The 21,684-nt window shown below is 37.5% G+C and overlaps 2 protein-coding genes across 4 annotated transcripts in view; both read right to left on the reverse strand.

Annotated features, from left to right (window-relative positions):
• LOC133623866 (low density lipoprotein receptor adapter protein 1-B) overlaps positions 1-10,861 on the reverse strand; it is a 125,466-nt gene extending 114,605 nt beyond the window's left edge. For both annotated transcript variants that reach the window (XM_061987325.2, XM_061987324.2), the window contains exon 1: positions 10,566-10,861. In XM_061987325.2, coding sequence (XP_061843309.1) covers positions 10,566-10,650 — 85 coding nt within the window. In that variant the 5' untranslated portion in view covers positions 10,651-10,861. The remainder of the gene's footprint in view (positions 1-10,565) is intronic.
• A 4,223-nt stretch (positions 10,862-15,084) lies between these two features.
• LOC133623865 (E3 ubiquitin-protein ligase RNF19A) overlaps positions 15,085-21,684 on the reverse strand; it is a 99,486-nt gene continuing 92,886 nt past the window's right edge. For both annotated transcript variants that reach the window (XM_061987322.2, XM_061987323.2), the window contains one exon: positions 15,085-21,667. In XM_061987322.2, coding sequence (XP_061843306.2) covers positions 21,475-21,667 — 193 coding nt within the window. In that variant the 3' untranslated portion in view covers positions 15,085-21,474. The remainder of the gene's footprint in view (positions 21,668-21,684) is intronic.

Genomic DNA, 21,684 nt, shown 5'->3' on the forward strand with positions numbered 1-21,684 from the left:
TCTCTAGTACACTGGATATTCAACTACCGTATTTTTCGGACTATATGGCGCACTTAAAATCCTTTCATTTTCCCAAAAATTAACAGTGCGCCTTATAACCCGGTGCGCCTGATGTATGGAATCATTTTGGTTGTGCTTACTGACCTCGAAGCTATTTTATTTGGTACATGGTGAAATGATAAGTGTGACCAGTAGATGGCAGTCACACACAAGAGATACGTGTAGACTGCAATATGACTCAAGTAAACATCAAAATGTTATATGTTCCATTGAAAATATAGAACATTACACACCGCGCTCAAAAATCCATCAAAATGTTTTAGTACGACTTTGGTAAGCTATGAAGCCGCACCGCTTGATGGATTGTACTGTGCTTCAACATCCGAGTACCGGTATTATTATGGTGTGTGTATAGGGCTGGGTGATATGGCCTTTTATTAATATCTCAATATTTTTAGACCATGTCACGATACACGATATATATCTCGATATTTTGCCTTAGCCTTGAATGAACACTTGATGCATATAATCACAGCAGTATGATGATTCTATGTGTCTACAATAAAACATTCTTGTTCATACTGCATTAATATATGCTAATTCTAAATTTTCATGCAGAGAGGGAAATCACAACTAAGTCAATTTACCAAAACTGTATTTAGTAAAACAGTTATTAAGCACTGGCACAAACATTCATGTAACTTCCACAACAGAAAGTGCAAGATTGTCAAAGACATTTTAAAACAAGCTATTAGTGCACTTTTGTGCATGATGTCACTAAGATGACATATCAAAACAACACTATATTAAAGTGCACTTTTTGTACAGAACGCCACTACAATAGTTTAAAACAAATAAAGTGCACTTTTGTGCATGATGTCACACAAGATATGTCAATAACTGTCAAATAAAAATTAGCTGCATAATAGGAAATCAAATAGTGTATGTCCTTCGCTATGTGGTAGGTTCCTGTGGACGTTATCTCCTTCTGTTGTTGACTATTTGTTTCATACGGTGTTGATGTGGTAATGGTTGCTTGGGCATTTTGTGGGTGTGGCACCGAACGAAGATGTTGACATGCGGAGTTTCAAGCACTCCTCATTCTCTAGCGGGTGACTTTTCAGATGATGGTACAAATTAGCAGTAATGCTACTTTTTGTAGCAACGCTTTTGCCGCACACTTGACATATTACGGTTGTCTGTTCAACATCTTCTCGCTTGAAGCCAAACCACCGTGCTGATTTCCTTGGGAATTAATTATTCTTCCTTCATTTGTTACCAGATTCGCGCCTTCTTTCTCTCGTATCACCACTCCACTCGCATCACAGCTAAAGTTACCTACTCTCTGCTCGGCGAGGGCGTATGACGTTGCACGCGTGACAGTATGTGACGTATGTAAGGAGATGCGCTTGTTTTATGTCTCTGTGAGAAGGCGAGACAAGAAAGAGTGAGAAAAGCCTGCAGTGTAATGCCCGCAACTAAAAGTAACTGCGTGAGAACGTATACTATATACCGCACAGAGACAAACCTGCGATATATCGTGTATATTCGATATATCGCCCAGCCCTATGTGTGTATAAGGTAAGACATATATGGCGTTTTGTTTCGCAATATTATGCAAAAGCAACTTTTCTTAATTTCGGGTACCTTAGTTTAGGAACTTTAGTTATTAGAGAGTTCCGGTCGGACAGTTTTTCACGGGACACATTTCCGGCATTGCTGTTGCACTAGTGAGCCACGGATGAGGAGATGCTGCTCCGTTATTGATTGAAGTGAAGTCTGAATGTCATTAAAACAGTTAGCTCCATCTTTTGACACTTCTTCCACGCCCGTCCTTGCACGCTACACCGCTACAACAAAGACGACGGGGAGAAGACGCTGTCGAAGGTGAGCCACGTAAATAAGACCGCCCACAAAACGGCGCATCCTAAAGTGACTGTCAGAAAGCGACTTGAAGATGATTCGTAAAACATCATCTATGCAACATTTTGACCAAAGAACCACTATTACATGTTATGTAGACCACAAGCAAGTCTTTTACATTTAGAAAAAATAATCATAATGTGACCCCTTTAATGCACCTTATAATACGGTGCCCCTTTTGTATGAAAATAGACCTGACTATACCCGCTCATCGGCAGTGCACTTTTTAATCCGGTGCGCCCTATGGTCCGGAAAATACGGTATGTATATTCTAGAGAATCAACAGTAGACATTTGATTTTGGCCTGTTTATTTTGTCATGATTATAGCAGCACTCCGCTGTTTTTGAAGGACCTTCTGTAAAAAAAAAATTAAAAAGCTCTAGTGTTCTAGTGTTTTTAGGAATCGTCTACAAAAAATCTGAGTCTTTCACAAGTTTTTTTTAATTGAAGTCGCGACCCACCAGTTGAATAGCTCAAATGATAAAAAAAAGAGAAATGGAACCCTTAGGAACACCACAAGTAGAACTAAAGAAGTTGAACAAATGACTACTGACTGCATTTGAAGTAAACAAGCTACAGCACAGGTGTCAAACTCAAGGCCTGGGGGCCAGACGTGGCCCGCCACTTCATTTTATTTGACCCTTGAAAGCCTGGAAATAATATGTATCAATAAAGTACTGTAACTTGTCTTACTAAATGTATTCTTTCTTTCTATTTTGGGAGAAAAAAAATACATGTACTCCATGTAATCGCAAATTATGTTAACCTAAATATTGTCTATACATCCACCCATTTTCTACCGCTTGTCCCTTTCGGGGTCTGCGATGAGATGGCGACATATCCAGGGTGTACCCCGCCTTCCGCCCGAATGCAGTAAATATTGTCTAATTATGCAAAAATATATTATCAAACATTCAAACCATTTTTTAAACAGAAATAAATACTAATAATAATGATTTTAAAGCCAGTTATCCATCAAATTGTGCAATGTAAAAGTAGCAATAGATTCAATGGTAAAATTGTGAAATTTACTGTGGTTTTTACAGCATTTTTCTCTAAATGAAAAAAACTACTTTTTTTACTGTAATAAACTGTGGTGCTGTTTTGGCATTGACAGTAATACACCGAAAAATATTTTTGCTGTAAAAAAAAACAAAACACACAAACAAACTAGCAGCTCAGTTGCCAAAATCTTACTGTAAAATTGCAGTTTTTTTTTAATTTACAGTAAAAAAACAAATGTAAATTTTACAGTAAATTTCTGGCAACTGAGCTGCCTTTTTTTACCATATAAAATACAGTAAAATACACTAAATTTTAAGGTGGAATGATTGCAACTTAAAATGTTTTTTTTTTTTACATTTTAGTTAATAAAAATCTACAAAAAAATTGCATTCAAAAATTGTGTAATAAACAGTATCCACTGCTAGAAGCGGCCCTTTGGGGCCAAACATAACTGCAATGTGGCCTTCAGTGAAAACCATTTTGACACCTCTGAGCTACAGCAACACCTTAGTTACATAAATTACATTATGAAAGAAATGTGTCACTTCCAAAAAAAGGAGAGGACTTAAAGGGGTGACTCAAGGCACGGTCCTTAGCTTTCTGGAAATGTGGCCCTCAAAACAATTTAGTTGAATATTCCTGCTCTAGGAGTAGTTCGACAAAGAAAAACGTGTAGTTTTCGCCTCAAAATGGCTGACTTTGAGTTTGTATGCGAACACGGGATCTTGAAACTTCACTGAATTTCGTGAAAATCAATGAAACTGGTGACAGGGGTAAATTGTTTCGACATTTATTGGGGGTGCTTAAGGGTGAGTGTATTCAGTTCCACGGATAAGACAACGTCTGCATACTGACTAGCTTGCAGATTTTTGTGCCACTTGTAACAGTGAATAATATATGCATTTTATATTGCTTCACTACACAATTATTTTTACCTACACTGTAAGAAACATATGTAGATTTTAGAGTAAAGTTTAGCTGCCGAAATTTTACCTTAAAATGTACCATGTTTTTTACAATGTATAGACTTAGACAAACTTTATTGAACCACAAGGGAAATTGTTCCACACAGTAGCTCAGTTACAAAGGATGGAAAGTGTAAGGTTGGAAAGGATAATGCAGGTATAAATTAGAGAAAACATTTACCAAAGTAGCAATATAAAATATAACATATGTAATATTTACATATTATATATACAGTATATAATATATACTAATATATTATATCACTATACTGTAAATGTAAATGGGAAAACAGTACCACTATTTTACTGTAAAATCTACGGTCGTTATTTTTACGGTGCATTACTGTAAATGGAAAAACAATATTACACATTTTTTCGTTTCATGTTTTGACGGTAAAATTCTGTCAACTGAGCTACCAGTTTTTACTGAAAAAGAAATTTCTGCATTGTACAATTTGATGGATAAGTTGATTCAAAATCATGAGTCAAGCAGATATCTAAGTAATTATTTTGATGTTCGGAATGTGCAATAATATAATATTTGTTGCAAAATTAGATTAAGTTTAAAATATGAAATTGCATACAGTATATGTATTTTTTCTGTCAAAATAGAAAGTTGACTACATTTAGAAACAAATAGCATGGTAATTCCAGGCCTTTGCGGGCCACATAAAATGAGGTGGTTTTGATACCTGTGCCATAGTCAATTGGATACAAAGAAAGGAATGGACTTCGGACTAGAAGGATATGAACTCAATTACATTAATAGAGTCAAAAAGAATGGAGGCGGAGTTGCGGTGTAGGTGATGAAGGACTTTCGCTACAAGGTGGTAAAAAACATGTCACTGGCTATTGAGATATATCATGATAGAAGCAAAAATGTATTGATCAGTTGTATACAGTCGCGGTCAAAAGTTTATATACACACACTTGTAAAGAACATAACGTCATGGCTGTCTTGAGTTTCCAATATTTTCTACAACTCTTATTCTTTTGTAGAGTGATTGGAGCACATACATGTTTGGTTCTTTTATGAATGTATTATGGGTCTACTGACGTAACATGGACAAACATAAGACCTTCTGGAGGAAAGTTCTGTGGTCAGATGAAACTAAATTTAGCTGTTTGGCCACAATACCCAGCAATATGTTTGGAGGAGAAAAGGTGAGGCCTTTAATCCCAGGAACACCATGCTTACCGTCAAGCATGGTGGTGGTAGTATTATGATCTGGGCCGGTTTTGCTGCCAATGGAACTGGTGCTTTACAGAAAGTAAATTGGGCAATGAAAAAGAAGGATTACCTCTAAATTCTTTAGGACAACCTAAAATCATCAGCCCGGTGGTTGGGTCTTGGGCGCAGTTGGGTGTTCCAACAGGACAATGACCCCAAACAGACCTCAAAAGTGGTAAAGGAATGGCTTAATCAAGCTACAATTAAGGTTTTAGAATGGCCTTCGCAAAGACCTGACTTAAACCCTATTGAGAACATGTGGACAATGCTGAAGAAACAAGCCCATGTCAGAAAACCACTAAATTTAGCTGAACTTCACCAATTTTGTCAAGAGGAGTGCTAAAAAATTCAACCAGAAGCTTGCCTGAAGCTTGTGGATGGCTACCAAAAGCGCCTTATTGCAGTGAAACTTGTCAAGGGACATGTAACCAAATATTAACATTGCTGTATGTATACTTTTGACCCAGCAGATTTGGTCATATTTTCAGTAGACCCATAATAAATTCATAAAACAACCAAACTTCATGAATATTTTTGTGACCAACAAATATGTGCTCCAATCACTCTATCACAAAAAAATAAGAGTTGTAGAAATGATTGGAAACTCAAGACAGCCATGACATCATGTTCTTTACAAGTGTATGTAAACTTTTGACCACGACTGCATATAGGGCACCCAACTCAAGTATTGAAGGATTTGAAGACTGGATTAAGGGAACTTTCAATGAAATCAGTAAAAAAGTACTTTTCTTATGTGGAGACTTCAATATTGATCTCTTGAATAAGCAGAAGTACATTGATGACTTCACAGATAGAATGTATAGTACGAGTTTGTATACCCAAATCAGAAGGCCAAGCAGAATAGCAAGTCACAGTGCTACACTTATTGACAATATCTTTACGAATGTATTTGATAATAATACAACAAGTGGACTGCCAACAACCGACATCAGCGACCGTCTGCCTGCTTTCACTATTTATGACAACATTGACAAAAGGACATTTCAAAGACTAAGCACAGAGGAAGGTATGATTTATTTTAAGAAGGATCTGAGGAAACAAAGTTGGGACTATGTGTACAATGAAGATGATGTAGATGATGCATATGGGAATTATTTTCAAAACTTTTCTTACACTCTAAGATAAACATTGTCCATGGAAATAACTTAGTAAGAAGCAAAACCAAAACAACAGACCACAAAAGGACTGAAAAATGCTTGTAACAAAAAAAAAAAAACATTATATTGAATATTTATAACACAGATCTCTAAAGGCAGAAAATAAATATAAGAAATATAAAAACAAGCAAAATCTTAGCACCAATGGTGCTAAGAAAGATTACCCCCAGTACTTTCTAGATGGACATACAAAAAATGACAATATGAACCAAATAGTTGAACGTGGGGCTGGGTGATATATCGAATATACACGATATATCGCGGGTTTGTCTCTGTGCGATATAGAAAATAACGATATCGTGATAATCGAGTATACGTCCTCACACAGTTGCTTTTAGCTGCGGGCATTACACTACAGGCGTTTCTCACTCTTTCTTGTCTCTCCTTCTCACAGAGACATAAAACAAGCGCACCTTTTTACATACGTCACATACTGTCGCGCGTGCAACGTCATACGCCCTCGCGGAGCAGAGGGGTAGCGACATGGGTAACGTTAGCTGTGGTGCTAGCGGAGCGGTGCGAGTGCTAATACGAGAGAAAGAAGGTGCGAATCTGGTAACAAATGAAGGAAAAATAATTAATTCCCAAGAAAAACAGCACGGGGTTTGGCTTCAAGTGGGAATATGTTGAACAGACAACCGTAATATGTCAAGTATGCGGCAAAAGCGTTGCTACAAAAAGTAGCAGCACTGCTAATTTGTAGCATAATTTGTAAAGTCACCCGCTAGAAAATGAGGAGTGCTTGAAACGCTGTATGTCAACATCTCCGTTCGGTGCCACACCCACAAAATGCGCAAGCAACCATTTCCAGATCAACACCGTATGAAAAAAAAAACAGAAGGAGATAACGTCTGCAGGAACCTACCACATAGCGAAGGACATACACTATTTGATTTCCTATTATGCAGCTAATTTTTATTTGACATTTCTTGAAATATCTTGTGTGACATCATGCACAAAAGTGCACTTTATTTGTTTCAAACTATTATAGGGGCTTTCTGTACAAAAAGTGCACTTTAATTTAGTGTTGTTTTGATATGTCATCTTAGTGACATCATGCACAAAAGTGCACTCATAGTTTCAAAATGTCTCTGACAACCTTACACTTTCTGAATATATATATATATATATATATATATATATATATATATATATATATATATATATATATATATATACACATATATATATATATATATATATATATTAATTTTCTTGTTTAAAAAAAAAAATATATATATATACATACAAACCCCGTTTCCATATGAGTTGGGAAATTGTGTTAAATGTAAATATAAACGGAATACAATGATTCGCAAATCCTTTTCAACCCATATTAAATTGAATGCGCTACAAAGACAAGATATTTGATGTTTAAACTCAAACTTTATTTTTTTTTGCAAATAATAATTAACTTAGAATTTCATGGCTGCAACACGTGCCAAAGTAGTTGGGAAAGGGCATGTTCACCACTGTGTTACATCACCTTTTCTTTTAACAACACTCAATAAACTATTGGGAACTGAGGAAACTAATTGTTGAAGCTTTAAAAGTGGAATTCTTTCCCATTCTTGTTTTATGTATAGCTTCAGTCGTTCAACAGTCCGGGGTCTCCTCTGTCGTATGTTACGCTTCATAATGCGCCACACATTTTCGATGGGAGACATGTCTGGACTGCAGGCGGCCCAGGAAAGTACCCGTACTCTTTTTTTACGAAGCCACGCTGTTGTAACACGTGCTGAATGTGGCTTGGCATTGTCTTGCTGAAATAAGCAGGGGCGTCCATGAAAAAGACAGCGCTTAGATGGCAGCATATGTTGTTCCAAAACCTGTATGTACCTTTCAGCATTAATGGTGTCTTCACAGATGTGTAAGTTACTCATGCCTTGGGCACTAATGCACCCCATACAGATGCTGGCTTTTGAACTTTGCGTCGATAACAGTCTGGATGGTTCGCTTCCCCTTTGGTCCGGATGACACAATGTCGAATATTTCCAAAAACAATTTGAAATGTGGACTCGTCAGACCAAAGAACACTTTTCCACTTTGCATCAGTCTATCTTAGATGATCTCGGGCCTAGAGAAGCCGGCGGCGTTTCTGGATGTTGTTGATAAATGGCTTTCGCTTTGCATAGTAGAGCTTTAACTTGCACTTACAGATGTAGCGAAGAACTATATTTAGTGACAGTGGTTTGCTGAAGTGTTCCTGAGCCCATGTGGTGATATCCTTTAGAGATTGATGTCGGTTTTTGATACAGTGCCGTCTGAGGGATCGAAGGTCACGGCCATTCAATGTTGGTTTCCGGCCATGCCGCATACGTGGAGTGATTTCTCCAGATTCTCTGAACCTTTTGATGATATTATGGACCGTAGATGTTGAAATCCCTAAATTTCTTGCAATTGCACTTTGAGAAACATTGTTCTTAAACTGTTTGACTATTTGCTCACGCAGTTGTGGACAAAGGGGTGTACCTCGCCCCATCCTTTCTTGTGAAAGACTGAGCATTTTTTTCGAAGCTGTTTTTATACCCAATCATGGCACCCACCTGTTCCCAATTAGCCTGCACACCTGTGGGATGTTCCAAATAAGTGTTTGATGAACATTCCTCAACTTTATCAGTATTTGTTGCCACCTTTCCCAACTTCTTTGTGTTGTTGGCATCAAATTCTAAAGTTAATGATTATTTGCAACAACAAAAAATGTTTATCAGTTTGAACATCAAATATGTTGTCTTTGTAGCATATTCAACTGAATATGGGTTGAAAATGATTTGCAAATCATTGTATTCCGTTTATATGTACATTTAACACAATTTCCCAACTCATATGGAAACGGGGTTTGTATATATATTAGGGCTGCGAATCTTTGGGTGTCCCACGATTCGATTCAATATCGATTCTTGGAGTCACGATTCGATTATAAATCTACTCAGTGGCCTAGTGGTTAGAGTGTTCGCCCTGAGATCGGTAGGCTGTGAGTTCAAACCCCGGCAGAGTCATACCAAGACTATAAAAAAATGGGACCCATTACCTCCCTGGTTGGCACTCAGCATCAAGGGTTGGAATTGGGGGTTAAATCACCAAAAATGATTCCCGGGCACGGCACCGCTGCTGCCCACTGCATCCCTCACCTCCCAGGGGGTGAACAAGGGGATGGGTCAAATGCAGAGGACACATTCCACAACACCTAGTGTGTGTGTGACAATCATTGGTACTTTAACTTTAACTCGATTTTTTCGATTCAACGCGATTCTCGATTCAAAAACGATATTTTAACGATTCAAAACAATTCTCATTCATTCAATACATAGGATTTCAGCAGGATCTACCCCAGTCTGCTGACATGCAAGCAGAGTAGTATCTTTTTGTAAAAAGCTTTTATAATTGTAAAGGACAATGTTTTATCAACTGATTGCAATAATGTAAATTTGTTTTAACTATTAAATAAACCAAAAATATGACTTATTTTATCTTTGTGAAAATTATGGACACAGTGTGTTGTCAAGCTTATGAGATGGGATGCAAGTGTAAGCCACTGTGACACTATTGTTCTTTTTTTATTTTTTATAAATGTCTAATGATAATGTCAATGAGGGATTTTTTAATCACTGCTATGTTGAAATTGTTACTAATATTGATACTGTTGTTGATAATATTCATTTTTGATTCACTACTTTTGGTTTGTTCTGTGTCATGTTTGTGTCTCCTCTCAATTGCTCTGTTTATTGCAGTTCTGAGTGTTGCTGGGTCGGGTTTGGTTTTGGAATTGGATTGCATTGTTATGGTATTGCTTTGTATTATTTTGTGGGATTTATTAATTAAAAAAAGAAAAGAAAAGAAAATAAAAAATAAATAAAAAAATAAAAAATACAAACACAAATCGATTTTTGAAAAATGAGAATCGATACTGAATCGTGCAACGTGAGAATCGCGATTTGAATTCGAATCGATTTTTTCCCACACCCCTAATATATATACATATTTATTTTATTTTTTTAAACAAGAACGTGAAGGGGATTGGTCCAGGACAGGTGTACTAATTAATTATCAATACTTTTGCTAATCAACAAGCTAGCAATGCTTAACTATTCTAAAATATGCATAAACAACAAATAAAATAGTATTTTTACATTTAAGATATTTGACATCTTTAAATATGTAGTAAATTGACACAAATAACTTCAAACAAACGAACAAACAATTGTGTGTTAATGGAAGAAAAGTAATCTTTGACCTCAAGCCAGCCGATTCGTCACACTTACTTTGGTGTTTGGAAGTTCCCCATGTGTGCCGCGGTACTCCGGGGCTCTTGATCATGGCCCTTCCGGCGTTCTTCAAAGCGTCCATGCCGAGTTGAGTGCCTGCCCTCCGGCCAGCCAGCAGCCGAGCAGGTGGATGGAGTCTCCGTGTGGAGCTCGACAGGCGGCAGGCGGGTGGGAAAAAGACCGCCTTCTCGACTCTCTTATCCGGCTCGTCTGTCCTCTTCCTGGCCACTCCCACTGCTGGTGGTTGTTTGTAGCGGCGGTGACGAGGAACTGGGGCCGTAACGAAGCGACTCTCTGCGGGCGGTGTGGCTCCAAAGTTAAGGGCGTGTCTGCCCAAGGTTGATGGAGGACACCCTCCAAACTATCCATGTTTAGAAAAAAAAAATTGGAAAAAAATCCACCAGAAATATTCGTACTATATGAATATTTATATATTAAGTATTTCCGGTTTATTCATTCATATATATTCATGTATTATGTAAAAAGTGATATACAAACATGCTCTATAAATGAGTATTTTATGCAAATATAACGTTATTTAATGTCATGTATTTTTAGTCAGAAAAACTACAAATGTAATCGTTTCAGTCTGTATTTTGGTTCCCTCTGGTGGTTTGCAGCAAGTCATTGCAGCCTCCCAATTTTTTGAATACATCATTTATTTCCTCCTTATAGAGCACAGTGTCAAACTCAAGGCCCGGGGGCCAGTTCTGGCCCGACACGACATTTTATGTGGCCCGCAAACGCCTGGAAAAAATAGGTTTCAATAAAATACTTACTTTTTCTTTTTTTTTACTAAATGCATTCCTTTCAATTTTGACAGAAAAAAAAGCATGTTTTAAACTTTAATATTATATGGTCATGCCAATTATATTATTGTATACTGGATTGCAAAACTATTTTTGTGAGATAAAAACGAAGTTAAATATCTGCTTGTCACCTTTATTTATAATTTTAAAGCAAGTTATACATAAAACCATCTAATAATCAAATGCATATGCATTTCGATTAGTCATGATTAATCACAGGTTATTACCCGCAGGCATAATGTAAATTAATGTTATAAAAGCCGCCCTCTGAAAGCAGATGTGGCCCTCAATGAAAATGAGTTTGACACCCCTGTTATAGAGGTGTGTCAAAAAAAATAATAAGTGTGCTTATTCTAATCTATATTTAGATCACTTCCTTGTGGTCTACATCAGGGGTTCCTAACCTTTTAACCTCGGGGCCCAACTTTTCCACTACGCGAGGGCTCGTTTAAATATTTAAACTGCATTAGTAAATCTTACTCTTGATTGTAATCATATTTAATAATTTTATATGTTTACAACCTTGTTAAACAATATGAAACCAGGTGTTATTTATTCAACACATAAACCTTAGGCTTAGGTCAGGCTAATTAGAAAAATTAGTAGTAAACAAATACTTTGCATAAGAAGGGACTCTTAAATAACTGACAAAAATTAAATGTACGCTGAAATAAATAAACAAAATTAATAATGAATATGTTTATTAACTAAACTTTCTATAAAATCAAAGTGCAAAAGAAAATGCAGCTTCACCACTTTAGTCATAATTTTTGCGCTTAAGAAACTTTTCTATGACTTTCGCTACAGACTCCTTTTGTTTGTTTGATATTGTCATCACTGCCACAAGTGGTGGAAAAGTGTATTACAACTGAGTACCGCTACAACCCATACGGACCACAGCTGAGAAACAGATATTATTTTGGCGGCCCTTTAGGGGACGCTCGTGGCCCTATGGTTAAGAAACACTGGTCTATATGATATGTATTGGATATGCTTTGGTGCAAATTTTGTTCCAGTCTTTTTAGATGCGAATTAACTTGTCCAAGCCCCACCCTCCCTAAAAGTATATTTTGAAAATATGCGCTGTTCAAATGTATGAATAAACTTCATAAGCATTATTTGAAAACCCCTTGTGTGGAGAAAAAAGTTTCATTTACCAACTTTTAACATTGACATTATATGCATGATCAGATGAAAATAACCTTATCCTACCTTCTCTTGTGTTTCCTCAAACCAAGTAGTAATGTTGCAATGGCTTTTTTGTCAGAATTCAGCGACTTTCTACAACGGGCGAAATGGCGTGGACAAATAAACACGGGGATATTTTTCTTTTGTAGAAATCAGATCAGTGATGGGACGGCATGAGACGAGTAGGCATGAAATGCGAAATTAGCAGAACAGAGAAGAGAGGCCACAAAGCACATATGGCGCTGGGAGGTCAAACTCAAGGCCTGGGGGCCAAATCTGGCCCTCCACATTATTTTATGTGGCCCGCAAAAGCCTGTAAGTAATATGCGTTAATAACATGCTTAATTTTTTCTTACTAAATATATTTGTTCTTTCCTTTTTAAAAATTAAAAATCATGTACTGCATGCAATTGCAAATCTTTTAAAATGCAATATTATCAAAATATGATGTTATCATGAATTCCAAAAATATATTTTGTTAAAATAACAATAAATACTGTACTTAAATATGTGCTTGACTTAAGATTTCAAAACAAACTGTAAAATTGAGAATAGATTTTACGGTTAAATTCCCCCGACTGAGTTTTTTTTACTGTAAAATCAACTTTGGTACTGTTTTTTTCATATACAGTAAGACAATAAAACATTAATAAACAAACAAAAAAAACATTAAAACAACACATTTTACGGTAAAAAAAAAAAAAAAAGGCAGCTCTGTTGCTTGAATTTTACCGCAAAAAACAGTGCTATTGTTGCTCCATTCCATTCCATTGTTTTATGTATATGTTGAAAAAACCCCACTGCTTTTACTGTAAAATTCTGGTGACTGAGCTGCCAGTTTTTAAAGTAAAATGTAAATATTTTTTTTGCAGCTTATGTAAAAAAATATATTGTTAATGTATTATATATACACATGTATATTCATACATTACTCATTGTTAAACGCGGCCCTCTGAGGGCAACCATAACTGCGATGTGGCCCTAAATGAAAACCAGTTTGACACCTGTGATATATGGGAATGCCCAATAAAGTACACTATATTGCCAAAAGTATTTAGCCACCTGCCTTGACTGACATATTCCTAACCCATAGGGTTCAATATGATGTTGGTCCACCTTTGCAGCTATTACAGCTTCAACTCTTCTGGGAAGGCTGTCCACAAGGTTGTGGAGTGTGTTTGTAGGAATTTTCCACCATTCTTCCAAAGGCGCATTGGTGAGGTCACACACTGATGTTGGTCGAGAAGGCCTGGCTCTCAGTCTCCAAAGGTGTTCTATCGGGTTCATGTCAGGACTCTGTGCAGGCCAGTCAAGTTCATCCACACCAGACTCTGTCTTTATGGACCTTGCTTTGTGCACTGGCGCACAGTCATGTTGGAAGAGGAAGGGCCCCGCTTCACACTGTTCCCACAAGGTTGGGAGTATGGAATTGTCCAAAATGTTTTGGTATACTGGAGCATTCAAAGTTCCTTTCACTGGAACTAAGGGGCCAAGCCCAACTCCTGAAATACAACCCCACAACATAATTCCTCCTCCACCAAATTTCACACTCGGCACAATGCAGTCCAAAATGTAGCTTTCTCCTGGCAACCTCCAAACCCAGACTCGTGCATCAGATTGCCAGATGGAAAAGCGTGATTCATCACTCCAGAGAAGACGTCTCCACTGCTCTAGAGTCCAGTAGCAACGTGCTTTACACCACTGCATCCGACGCTTTACATTGGACTTGGTGATGTATGGCTTAGATAAAGCTGCTCAGCCATGGAAACCCATTCCATGAAGCTCTCTGCGTACTGTACGTGGGCTAATTAGAGGGTCACATGAAGTTTGGAGCTCTGTAGCAACTGACTGTGCAGAAAGTCTTTGCACTATGCACTTCAGCATCCGCTGACCTCTGTCAGTTTACGTGGCCTACCACTTGGTGGCTGAGTTGCTGTTGTTCCCAAACTTCCATTTTCTTATAATAAAGCCGACAGTTGACTTTGGAATATTTAGGAGTGAGGAAATTTCATGACTGGGTTCGTTGCACAGGTGGCATCCTATGACAGTTTCACGCTGGAAATCACTGAGAGCAGCCCATTGTTTCACAAATGTTTGTAGAAACAGTCTCCCTACCTAAGTGCTTGGTTTTATACACCTGTGGCCGAGCCAAGTGATTAGGACACCTGATTCTCATCATTTGGATAGGTGGCCAAATACCTTTGGTGTGTTCAATATGTATGTTCAATATTTATGACATCACAAATAGCCCACTGTTTAAAAAAAACACAGCATTCAGAGGCATCTATAACTGCATGTGTACAAATATCAACACTATTTTATACATTTAAAACATATTATCATTACTATTATTTTTGGGGGGTATTTAGCTGTTTTTATAAAATTGTCACAGTCAGAGCACATACACTACTGATGTGTTTTTTTTTCTCATGAAGCTAAATAAATGAATGGACAGATGAATATTATTTACATTATTGATTTTGTGAAGATAAAACAACCATCTTAAACATAGTGCCATATTTATTAAACCCATCAGAGGTTCGAATATCTCCCCTCAACACTCATAAAGCAAAGCAGTGCCTGAACAGTCGGTAGTTGATGCTCTTAATGGTGCTGAATGTTACACTTGCTGCTGTAATTGTACCGGACTGTGATCATTGCAGAGGGTCCTTATACAAGTTGTGGTATAGACTGAGTGTGTGTGTGTGTGTGGAGAGAACATTTATCTTCATCGTGTGGCTATAAGATGAGGAAGATCACTGCAGTGATGCTATATGTTGTATACAAGTGAGACTAATGCAATGTCTACCAGCCGCATTGCGTCATGATCATATGCACTGTCTGGGGAATAAAATGCAGACACTATAGGGCTTTGTAGAAAAAAGTCTCGGGACACTTCTCAGAATGCACAAGATGCACAAGATGCACAGTGTGATATGTTGTGGTTGTCTACAACCATTGTTTCAGTTTTTTAAGATTCACAAGTAAAGTGATGAAGCATGATTTTAAGTTCAAATGTTATTTGTCGTGTTCACACTATTAGATTGTGTTGTTTTTTGATAAAATCCATAAGACATCCAGTGGGATACATCATTGTGGTCTACTGCCAACCTGGTATTGTATGTTTTAAAAAGAAAACAAATATATATATATATATATATTAATATACATATATGTTTTTTAAAGCAGGGGTGGGCAAACTACAGCCACATTGGTTCCTTTAATGCGGCCCGCCAAATATTAAAACAGAATTGAGCAAAGATCTGTTTTGAGATGTGCCACAACAAAACTGATACTAGACTTCGACGCACTGGCAAAAATTGGTGATCAACAACACCCGTCCCACTAAAAGACAACTTAAGTGTTAACCCCTTTAATACCATTTGTATGTTTCTTTGATTATATGATATTGTTGAAAATATATGTATTATGATTAAAATAGCCCATGTTTGAGAAGCCTACTCTTAGTTTCAACAGATATGATATGCTTTGAAATGCATCATGTGCTTTCTGTCAAATTTCACAAGCCAATGTGGCCCCTGAGCCAAAAAGTTTTGGTTTAAAGTGTTGATCGTTTTCGGTTTGGAAATATACACAAATCAAATCAAAGAATCTAAACTGTTTCAATTAGAAAATACAAATTGATGCTAATTATACAAATTAACGTGCGTTATTTTAATAGGATGACTTTAAAAATATCTAAAGATGTCTGGTACCCTTGGACAAAAACGATGGAATCACCAGACTTGGAGGACGTTCATTCAGTTGTTTGATGTTGCAGAGGAAAAGCAGAAAAAATGTAGTCGTTTCTGGCTTTAAGAAACACTAAAATAAATCAGGACAATAAATGGTGGTAGTAAGTTTCATTTTAGGCCAAATGGAATGAAATTACAATATGGAATCAATCAATTCTGAAGAAAAATATAGAATCGTGAAGTACAAAACAACCACTACAACACACCACTTGTCCAGTACTTTGTTACACCACTTCTATAACAGCCTGCAGTCCACGAGGCATGGACTTAACGAGTGACAAACAGTACTCTTCTTCAATCTTGCTCCTACTTTCTCTGATTGCTGTTGTCAGATCAGCTTTGCAGGGTAGAGTCTTGTAATGGACCCTTTTCTTCTATTTCCACCACAGATTTTTTTTCATTGAATTGACATCCAGACTATTTGCAGGCCATGACATTGACCTTATGTATCTTTCTCCAAGGAAAGAGTTACAGTTGTTTGCTCTATGGCAAGATGCATTATAATCTTGATTATGATGTCATCATCTCCAAACATCCTTTTAATTGATGGAATAAGAAAAGTACCCAAAATGTCAATGTAAATTGGTGCATTTATCAAAGATGTAATGACAGCCATTACCTGACATGCAACTCCATACCATCAATGACATGTTTTCTTCAGGCAGTCGTCTTTATAAATCTCGTTGGAACAGCACCAAACAAAAGTTCCAGCATCATCACCTTGTCCAGTTGCAGTTTCACAATTCATTACTGAATATGACTTTCATCCAGTCATCCATAGTCCATGATTGCTTTTCCTTAGCCCATTGGAACCATGTTTGTTTTCTTTTGTTTTACTATATTTAAATCCCATTTCCTTTAGGCGGTTTCTTACAGTTCCATCAGACTATCACTCCAGTTTCCGCCCGTTTGTTTTTCTTGTTTTGCTGTGCATTCTCTGTTATCAGTTGTATGTCTTAACGCTTTGATGTTTTCCTTGGTCTACCAGTATGTTTGCCTCTTACAATCTTCTCATGTCGTTTGTACTTGGTCCAGATTTTAGACAAAGCTGACTGTGAACAACCAACATCTTTTGCAACATGGTGTGATATTTAGCATTGCGGAGAACTTAAATCTTCCTTTGTTTCATTATCTCTCATGTTGAGGACATGATTCATGTCAATTTACTTGGTGCAACAGCTCTCCAAGGTGTGACACTTAGTTTTTAACTGTAGACTAATTAACATATTTCATCTGATGCACGGGTTAGCTTTGGAAATGAATACTTACAGTGATTCCATCATTTTTTTCCTCAGAATTGAGTGATTCCATAATATGGTATTACTCTGATTGATTTTGAGGTGAATTATACCGTGTACCATTTACGTATATGATTGTGAGCTATCATGTGTTTGTATTTGGTCACATAATCCTTTACAGGGTTATCCTCATAAGGAAATATGCCCTTAGATAACTTGAAAGGTGCACATGTCCATCAAAAGCTCTCTAGAGAGTGGTGGCTCTTGCCCCTATGACAACTGGAATCCAGGTTTGGATTTAAGGAGTGATAATAAAAACATTAGCAACATCTGGTAGGAAGCCCTCACAGGTAGGAGTAAAGGATAGGGGTCAGAAGGTCACCCGACTCAAACTGATCAGAGGAATAATGTCAGGGAAAGATTGACTGGCTAGACTGCCCGTCTCCAAGGCTAGAACTACAAAGAGTAAGGGTCTTCGTTTAAAAGGCATTTAAGGACAGTTGTCTAAGAAGACAGGAGAGGAGTAATCAGCCCCACTCTTTCTCCTGGAAACTGCAGTTCCAGTCTGAGGCTCGCTGAAACAAATAAAGCCTTTTGTTCGACGATTCCTCGTTGGCGTCTTCTTGGCTCATCACACAGTCACTCTGTCCTGGGAGAGTGACACGACCATCAAATACACAACAATCTAAAAATGGATCTGTTACTGACTACCACAATTTACTGTCTCAATTTCTTTTAATGTTTCCTAAAGCCAGAAAGTTGCCATTTGAGATTACTAGAGTTTTGTGTTATGTCTGTTAACTGCTTTTCAAACAACTGAATGAACATCCTCTAAGTCCGGTGATTCCATAATTTTTTTGCCAGGGGTTGTGGAACCATCTGTTTTGAAGATGATTCATGTATAGATATGAAGGATAGTGTATTTTGTGGCAATTACACGACTGGTTTCATTCAATTTCCTTGGGCGGCGAGGGCGGGGGTCATATTAATTAAAGTGTGTTAGCAAATCTCTGGTAGGTCAGCTCTAACCATGCAGTTCTAATTAGTTAGGGCACAGGTGTCAAACTCAAGGCCCGGGGCCAGATCTGGCCCGCCACATAATTTTATTTGGCCCCTCGAAAGCCTGGAAATAATTTGCGTCATTAAAGTACTTTACATTTTCTTACTAAATGTATTAGTTGTTTCCATTTTGATAGAAAACATACATGCACTCAATGCAATCACATATTTTTCAAACATAAATATTATAATGTAACAAATATATGGTTATACATTCAAACAATGTTTTTGTTAAAATGTATACTTTTTATCTGCTTGACTTATGATTTCAAAGCAAGTTATTCATCAAATTGTCAAATTTTATAAATTGATTTTACAGCGACTTTATGAAATTTACTGTAGTTTTACAGCATTTTACTATACATGGAAAAAAACAGTACCACTGTTTTTTGACCATAAAACTGAGCTGCCAGTATTTTACTGTAAAAAATTGTGGTACTGTTTTGCTATTCACAATAGTACACGGTAACATCTACAGTTGTCGTTTTTATGGTAAAATCCGGCAGCTAAATTTCCAGAATTTTTCAGTAAAAATGCAGTTTTATATTTACAGTAAAAAAAACACTGTAAAATTCTATCAACTGAGCTGCTGTTTTTGTACCGTGAAAAAAGTGGTACTGTTTTTCCCATTTACAGTAAGATGCTAAAAAAAACACTGTAAAATTTACGGTAAAAATTTTGCAACTGACATGTCAGTTTTTTACTGTAAAAAACGGTGGTACTGTTTTGTTATTCGCAATAGCACAAGGTAAAATCTACAGTTGTCGTTTTTACGGTAAAGTCCGGCAGCTAAGTTGCCAGAATTTTACTGTAAAAATGCAGTTTTATATTTACAGTAAAAAAACACTGTAAAATTCTATCAACTGAGCTGCCAGTTTTGTACTGTGAAAAACAGTGGTACTGTTTTTTCCATTTACAGTAACATGCTGAAAAAAAAACACTGTAAATTTTACGGTAACATTTTTGCGACTGACCTGACAGTTTTTTACTGTAAAAAACGGTGGTACTGTTTTGCTATTCACAATAGTACACAGTAAAATATACAGTTGTCGTTTTTACGGTAAAATCCAGCAGCTAAGTTGCCAGAATTTTACTGTAAAAATGCAGTTTTATATTTACAGTAAAAATCACTGTACATTTTACAGTAAAATTCTATCAACCGAGCTGCCAGTTTTTTACTGTAAAAAACAGTGGTACTGTTTTGCTATTCACAATAGTACACAGTAAAATATACAGTTGTCGTTTTTACGGTAAAATCCGGCAGCTAAGTTGCCAGAATTTTACTGTAAAAATGCAGTTTTATATTTACAGTAAAAATCACTGTACATTTTACAGTAAAATTCTATCAACAGAGCTGCTAGTTTTGTACTGTGATAAAACAGTAGTACTGTTTTTTCCATTTGCAGTAACATGCTGAAAAATAAACACTGTAAATTTTACGGTAACATTTTTGCCAGTTTTTTACTGTTAAATCTACAAAAAAAATGTACATTTACATTAGAAATCATCAAATGCAAAAGCAATTGTCTGATAATAGAAGTGTTAGAAGTGGCTCTCTGAGGGCAAACATAACTGCGATATGGCCCTCAATTAAAACGAGTTTGACACCCCAGAGTTAAGGGATCTTGAATTTGAACTCTTCGTCTAAACTGCGGTAACGCGGAATCACTAAAATATTTAAACAGTGTTACCATTCAAACTGTGTGTAATGTTACAGTGGCCGCCAATATTAAATCTACTTGTTAAATAAAACCTCTGCCTTGTTTTTAATGAATATTTAGGCCTACTGCACTACTGTTCTTCAACGTTGTTCAATACGGTGGTACTTGGAGTGTTTTCTGAGGTGGTACTCAGTGGAAAAAAGTTTGAGAACCACTGATGTAAGGGTCATTGAAAGCTTTTTCAAATTTTCTTGTAATCCGACCATATTTTCGGTATATTAGATGGAATTTTTACCTGACATGTTTCCACTGTCGTCTGCAGACTTCTTTAGAAAGGTTACCTTCTGGGGGGATATCACCACATGGGATCAGGAACACTTCAGAAAACCACTGTCAGTAACTACAGTTTGTCGCTGCATCTGTAAGTGCAAGTTAAAACTGTACTATGCAAAGCGAAAGCCATTCATCAACAAAACCCAGAAACGCCGCCGGCTTCGCTGGGCCCGAGCTCATCTAAGATGGACTGATGCAAAGTGAAAACCAGGTAGACTTGAGAAGTCTGCCGGGTTGGCCACGCCTGTAAGTACAGCTGGTAGGCAAAGCATCACAGTGGTCAGGTGACCCTTCTGAAGAAGACTGTAGACGTCAGTCGAAGCATGTCAGGTAAAGATTCCATCTAATATACCGAAAATATGGTCTGATTACAAGAACTTTTGAACAAGTATATAAATAAGAAGAAATAATTAACCTTTTTGAGCTAATTTAATTTTTTCTATCCCGTGTCCCAATACTTTTGTCCATACCATGAAGTCACGATGCACCTTTCAGGCATGAATCGCCTTCGGATGCTGACTATGCGTCCATCTTTCCTAGTGATCATGCTTTTGCGAGGGTGTCTTTATTTATTGGGAAGAGGGTCGCTACAGGTGAGATGAGACAACAAAGAAGACGTCCGGTGAAGGAATGAAGTCGCCAGCTAGCATGCTGTGAGGTTATAATGCTCTCCTGATTGCAGTGGCATGCTAACTTCCTAGCACACACACACTATGGATCTCCTCTTCCTCATTGGTTAAAGGCATCTGGTGGGAGGGTCTGGGGAGCAGAAGGCGGGCCGAGGCCTGCGGGTCCATCCGTCTGTTCACCACCCCCCTTTTTAGTGGGTGTTATATTCCCGTACGTAGACCCTGTGCATCGTATCATACGTAGTCTGTTTCTAGGAACACGCTCCCTTCTTCCCTTCCTGGCTTGTCTCCTCCGTCCGCCCCCGACTGTCCCTGCAGCGACTCGGCTGACAAGCTACGGCTGGACAGGACGCTACTAAGGCTGGACTGGCGAGCGCCTCTGGGGTGGGTCTCGATTTCCACGCGGACTTCGATGTTGGTCCCATCCCTGCGCCAACATAACAG

Source organism: Nerophis lumbriciformis, linkage group LG26 (genome assembly GCF_033978685.3).
Source record: "Nerophis lumbriciformis linkage group LG26, RoL_Nlum_v2.1, whole genome shotgun sequence".
NCBI classification, from domain to species: Eukaryota; Metazoa; Chordata; class Actinopteri; order Syngnathiformes; family Syngnathidae; genus Nerophis; species Nerophis lumbriciformis.